The sequence below is a fragment of the Podarcis bocagei genome (genome assembly GCF_964188305.1).
Source record: "Podarcis bocagei genome assembly, chromosome: 8".
NCBI lineage: Eukaryota > Metazoa > Chordata > Lepidosauria > Squamata > Lacertidae > Podarcis > Podarcis bocagei.
In genome coordinates this window covers 15622554-15627736 of record NC_138133.1, presented here as the reverse complement: position 1 = coordinate 15627736, position 5183 = coordinate 15622554, and the positions used below count along the sequence as shown (strand labels likewise).

The 5183-nt window shown below is 41.5% G+C and overlaps 1 protein-coding gene across 2 annotated transcripts; it reads left to right on the top strand.

Moving 5' to 3' along the window:
• The first annotated feature begins 2588 nt into the window (after positions 1–2588).
• LOC308593883 (uncharacterized protein) lies at positions 2589–4415 on the top strand. 2 transcript variants are annotated; one of them, XM_081206671.1, is made up of 3 exons: positions 2589–3024; positions 3427–3513; positions 4186–4415. In XM_081206671.1, exons 1-3 carry the CDS (start codon positions 2593–2595, stop codon positions 4267–4269), a joined length of 603 nt encoding a protein of 200 aa, XP_081062797.1. In that variant the 5' UTR covers positions 2589–2592; the 3' UTR covers positions 4270–4415. The 2 variants fall into 2 exon arrangements, 1 of the variants encoding a protein (XP_081062797.1); XR_014011064.1 differs by lacking the exon at positions 3427–3513.
• The last annotated feature ends 768 nt before the right edge of the window (positions 4416–5183 follow it).

Here is a 5183-nt window from a genome sequence, read left to right as displayed (position 1 = left end):
GACTTTGTACAGTGTTGACCCGAGCTAGTGCATATGTGTGTGCTGGCAGGCTGCCGGCATATATAAACAGCATGCAGTAGTGGTAATTACAAGAAGATTTATTGTCTACAGTATTCTTCCTTTCTTTTTACAATATTTTATTTATTTGTTAATAATATATTTATTAATTTTCCCTTTTTATAATATTAATTACATCTTTATAAAACTCTTTCATTATTTGCTCATACGAGCTGTTGACATCCGTCCATCCCGCCTCATGGTTTTCATAATTCCAATTTTACCTCATAGCATTTGTATGTTTACGTTTTCCTCCTTCATTTTACCACATATTTTAAATAAATGTAAAATGGTAATAAACAATAATGTTACAAGTCTTCTTACAACAACCCTGCTAGTGTTAGTTGTTCTGCATCATCTGGACTGCTAAAGGTTCCCCATGCTTGTTCTACAAATTATTATTAATAATAATCATAGTTACTCTCCCATACTCTCCCATTTACAATCCTGTTATGTCAAGGAGCTCATGAATTTCTCAGTTTCTACTTGTAGTCAAAAGAAGCCTGTGAAAGGATCTGGTCCAAGAGGCCATGATTTGCCCAAGGCCACCTGATGAACTTCATGGCTTGGCAGGTCTCCTCAAAACAATACCAAGTATGGAACTACCTCTCAGCTTCATTTATTAAGTGTACAAATCACTTCCCGCAATGTAATGTCCCAAAGCAATTCACAAGAATAAAATACAGTGAAACAGTAATAAATAAATAATTGCTTAAGTATATTAAGACACATAACAAGGGTGTCTCTGGACATTAAATTGAGGCTCATACAATAAAAAATAGTATTTAGAACATACTCGACCCCATTATGTTTAAATAAAAAAATTCCTTCCAGTAGCACCTTAAAGACCAACTAAGTTAGTTCTTGGTATGAGCTTTCGTGTGCATGCACACTTCTTCTTCTGAAGGAATTATTGATTCCTTCTACTGGAAGGAATTTTTTTATTTTGACTATGGCAGACCAACACGGCTACCTATCTACTACTGGACCCATTATGTTTGTTTGTTCTCTGAGGGCTATTAGTCTGAAGGCTGTTTAAAGGTTTTTTGTTTTTTTTAAGTGGGATAAAGGAATGGATACATGCATGGATTTTAACCTGTAACGAACTTCCCAGTTTTTACAATATGTTGTTGTTTAGTCGTTTAGTCGTGTCCGACTCTTCCTGACCCCATGGACCAAAGCACTCCAGGCACTTCTGTCTTCCACTGCCTCCCACAGTTTGGTCAAACTCATGCTGGTAGCTTCGAGAACACTATCCAACCATCTCGTCCTCTGTCGTCCCCTTCTCCTTGTGCCCTCCATCTTTCCCAACATCAGGGTCTTTTCCGGGGAGTCTTCTCTTCTCATGAGGTGGCCAAAGTATTGGAGCCTCAGCTTCACGATCTGTCCTTCCAGTGAGCGCTCAGGGCTGATTTCCTTAAGCATGGATAGGTTTGATCTTCTTGCAGTCCATGGGACTCTCAAGAGTCTCCTCCAGCACCTCCAGGTGAAGGTAAACCATTGCAAAAACAGAAGTTGTTAGGTGCACAAACTGGACAGGGCAATGTTCTGGGATTTAAAATTAGGCCACAACATTATTGATTCCATTATTGATTTATCTGCTCCTTTTCTTTTTAATAGACAAAATAAGTCTGATGTTGGACTTAAAGGATTTCATGCAATGCCTTTTCTGCCAAAGCTGTGGATATTGCTATGGGGAAGGCAAATCCAATATTAAGTTTGCATTGAGCTTATCTGGTGCACAGGGGGCATTTCAGTTGATGCAGTGACCCTGCAAAAACGTAAGTTGTTAGGTGAACAAACTGGGCAGGACAGTATTCTGGGATTTAAAATTGGGCCACAACATTATTGATTCCAGGTGTCGGTTAGATTTAGCTTAGGCAAAAATGGGGCCAATCTGTTTACAGGCAAATGGCTTCCTGCTTCCGAAAACAGCAACCGTTATAAAACCACCAGTATCCTAGGAAGCAAAAGATTAATATACAAAACCCACGGCATTACTGAATAAGGTGGGAAAGGAGGGGTGTTTTTCAGCCAACTGGGATTGGGAACAGCCAGTCTGTGGGAGGGATTCAAGACCGGAGTGAAGCTCCGTCCACTTAGCCTGGCTGTATTGGCCAGAATTCAAACAAATGGATGGTGGGAAAGCCTGCCAATCCAAGCAGCCGACATAGGAATTCCCCAGCTGCCAGCCACCTTGTCGCAGTGTTGCTTCCTGGGGGTCAGAGCCTGCCACGATGGGCCACAACAGCTGCCCAGCCCATGTCTGTGTAAGCTGCCATTCTCTCTGGCCACCTCCTTGTTAGCATTTTGTGGGAGGGATTCAAGTGTACACTGGAAATTTAGGTTGGTGCAGTTAAAGTGGATTAAAGTGCTCTGTCATCCAGCTTGCTCCTTAAAGTCCAGATATAATCTAACTTCTGCATAAGCAAGCAAATCAAGATGAATGCCCAATAAGTGGTTTGTCAGGCTGAGCTCACTGATCAAGTTGTTGACTATGCCTTCTGTCTAAGAGCATTCTTCGTCAAGGAGCCCATGTCTCTGGTTATGTTGAAACAGGTAGATTTTATGGAAATTTGTATCTGTTTTCATTATCTGCTGTATCCGTTGCCAGCTCAGTATTATGAACAGAGACTGAGAGAGAACGTTCTTGAGTACTCAAGCAATTTCAAGTTTTTACTCAATGGATTTCAAGTGGAATACTACTTGGAGGAGTCTGACCACGTCACCAAGGAGCCCATGTCTCTGGTTATGTTGAAACAGGTAGATTTTAAGGAAACGTGTATCTGTTTTCATTATCTGCTGTATCCGTTGCAAGCTCAGTATTATGAACAGAGACTGAGAGAGAACGTTCTTGAGTACTCAAGCAATTTCAAGTTTTTACTCAATGGATTTCAAGTGGAATACTACTTGGAGGAGTCTGACCACGTCACCAAGGAGCCCATGTCTCTGGTTATGTTGAAACAGGTAGATTTTAAGGAAACGTGTATCTGTTTTCATTATCTGCTGTATCCGTTGCAAGCTCAGTATTATTAAAATACTATTAACATACTATTATTAACATATTATTGTTGAAAGACAATAGCTGTCGACACACCAAGGCCCATGACTTCCTCCAAAGAATCCTAGGCACTGTATCTTTCAGAGCTACAATTCCCAGCACCCTTAACAAACTACAGTTCCTGATTAGTTAGAAAGCAAAATCACTGGCAGATTCTGGTACCTAGTTGCCCACTAAAATGTTGCTGCATTTTTGTTTTGATTTTTTTCCTGAATTTGAATATGATTATGAAATGTGGTGAACTGAAGAATGGGACAGTAAGGAATTAATATGTAGATTATGCCCTCTCCCTTAGTTGTCCTCCTTAGGTTGCAGTTTCTGATGCCAAGGAGCAGCTAGTGGGTGCAGATGAAAAGGAAGCCAATGAAGCGGCCGCTATTGCCCAGGGTATTCAGGTAATTGTGCTGTGCAGCCTGGTGCTCCCTCCCCATTCTCTACTATGCCAACTTACCTGAGAGTAAGCCCCCTTGAACCCAAGAAGACTGAAAAAAGAGGCACACACAGGGCTGCACTGTCAGCACATGATGTGCCCTTCCACAGTTGCTCTTTAACTAAAGAGCCGCAATTAAGAGGGGATGTTCACACATGATGTTACTTAGAGGGGTTTCAACCCCTTGCCCCCCCCACTTCTGATCCGCCCATAGCTGTCAACTTTTCGCTTTTCTTGCAAAGAATCCTATTCGAAATAAGGGAATTTCCCACAAAAAACAGGAAACGTTGACAGCTGCCTCCCCAGGGTTGCTATTAAAAGTAATATTGGGCTAAAAATGCCCTCCTTTTGTGGGGTCACAAGTGAGTGAGTGTGATGCAGTTGAGTGTTAGGCCAGGGGAGACCGGGGTTCAAATCCACACTGAGTTGTAAAATTCACTGGGTGACCACGTTCCCATTTCACCAGGGAGTGCATTTGACAGGTGGGGAACTGCCACTGAGAGGGCCCTCAATCAATTCCAGTCAAGGCACATCCAGTGGCAGCACCTGGAATAAGAAGGGAAAGGTGGTTCTTGGAAAGTTATTGTTTCACTGGACTGTTCATCCTGACAATGTGGTATATTTGATATGATTACAGGAGGAGTTTGAGGGAGACCTTGCCGAGGCAATGCCAGCCATGAACACTCCCCTGAATGAAACTACACATTCTGGGGAAGAATAACTCAGACCTCTTACAATGATGTTTCCGCAAATACCACACAAGAAACAATTCAGCTTTAACAGAGATCAAAGAACCGGACTCTGCATTTCTGCCTTGTAGAATTCTCTGAAGTAATAAAGGAGCACCTAAGTTGTGCTTTCAAGGCATCTGCAAGAAAAAGGTTTCTTACTTGAGGCAGACTCTGTTGACACAAGTGCCCCCTTCTTTATTTTTAAATCACCCCTCCAATCTTCTCTTAGAAGAAGGTGGACGAGATGTAAAGTGGACGCCTGCCAATTTTTAATTTTAAAACCATTCTGGGGTGTAAAAGTGTGCGATTGTTCTTGCTTAGGTGATCCTGAAGAAAAGAGCTTCTGGTTTTATTACTGGTCACGAGTGTAGGGTGAAAAAGAAAGACAGACGGGGGTGCGGGGGGAATGACAGCAGTGGCCGCAAACATTTTAATCTCCCACCACGCTTAAATGCAAAGCCTGCAAGACCAGAAGTGTTTGTGGCTTGGTTTGGTGTTTTTGTTGCTTTAATGCAAAGATCTAATTTAGCAGTTTCAAGTTCAGGACCAAGGTCAAATATACAGGTTAGTATATAAAGCCCTTAACAGCTTGTCCCTAGTTTACTTGTGAGATTTCCTTATCCTATATATGCCCATGCAACTGCTTGGATCTGTGGAACTGGCACTGTTACAAGTGCCACATAATACTTGATCTGCATTTGTAAGAAATATTTTCAGTTGGAACTCCCAAGCAGGTACCTTCATTCTACTCTTTTTGGTGCCTGCTAAAAACACCCATAAATGTAGAATCTTGACATACATTTTAATTTGCTCCCTGCCCATTGTTGATCTTATTTATTTTTCAATGTTTTCAATAGTTGTTTCCCTTTTTTTAGATGATTTTATGGTTTTACTCTTTTTGTAA

Bases quoted from the DNA above. Each gene is read 5' to 3' on its own strand.
- LOC308593883 (XM_081206671.1), top strand. From the start codon at position 2,593: ATGTCTCTGGTTATGTTGAAACAGGTAGATTTTATGGAAATTTGTATC. The intron at 3,025-3,426 runs GTAGATTTTAAG...TGTCCTCCTTAG, and splicing joins CTCTGGTTATGTTGAAACAG to GTTGCAGTTTCTGATGCCAA. The intron at 3,514-4,185 runs GTAATTGTGCTG...ATATGATTACAG, and splicing joins CTATTGCCCAGGGTATTCAG to GAGGAGTTTGAGGGAGACCT.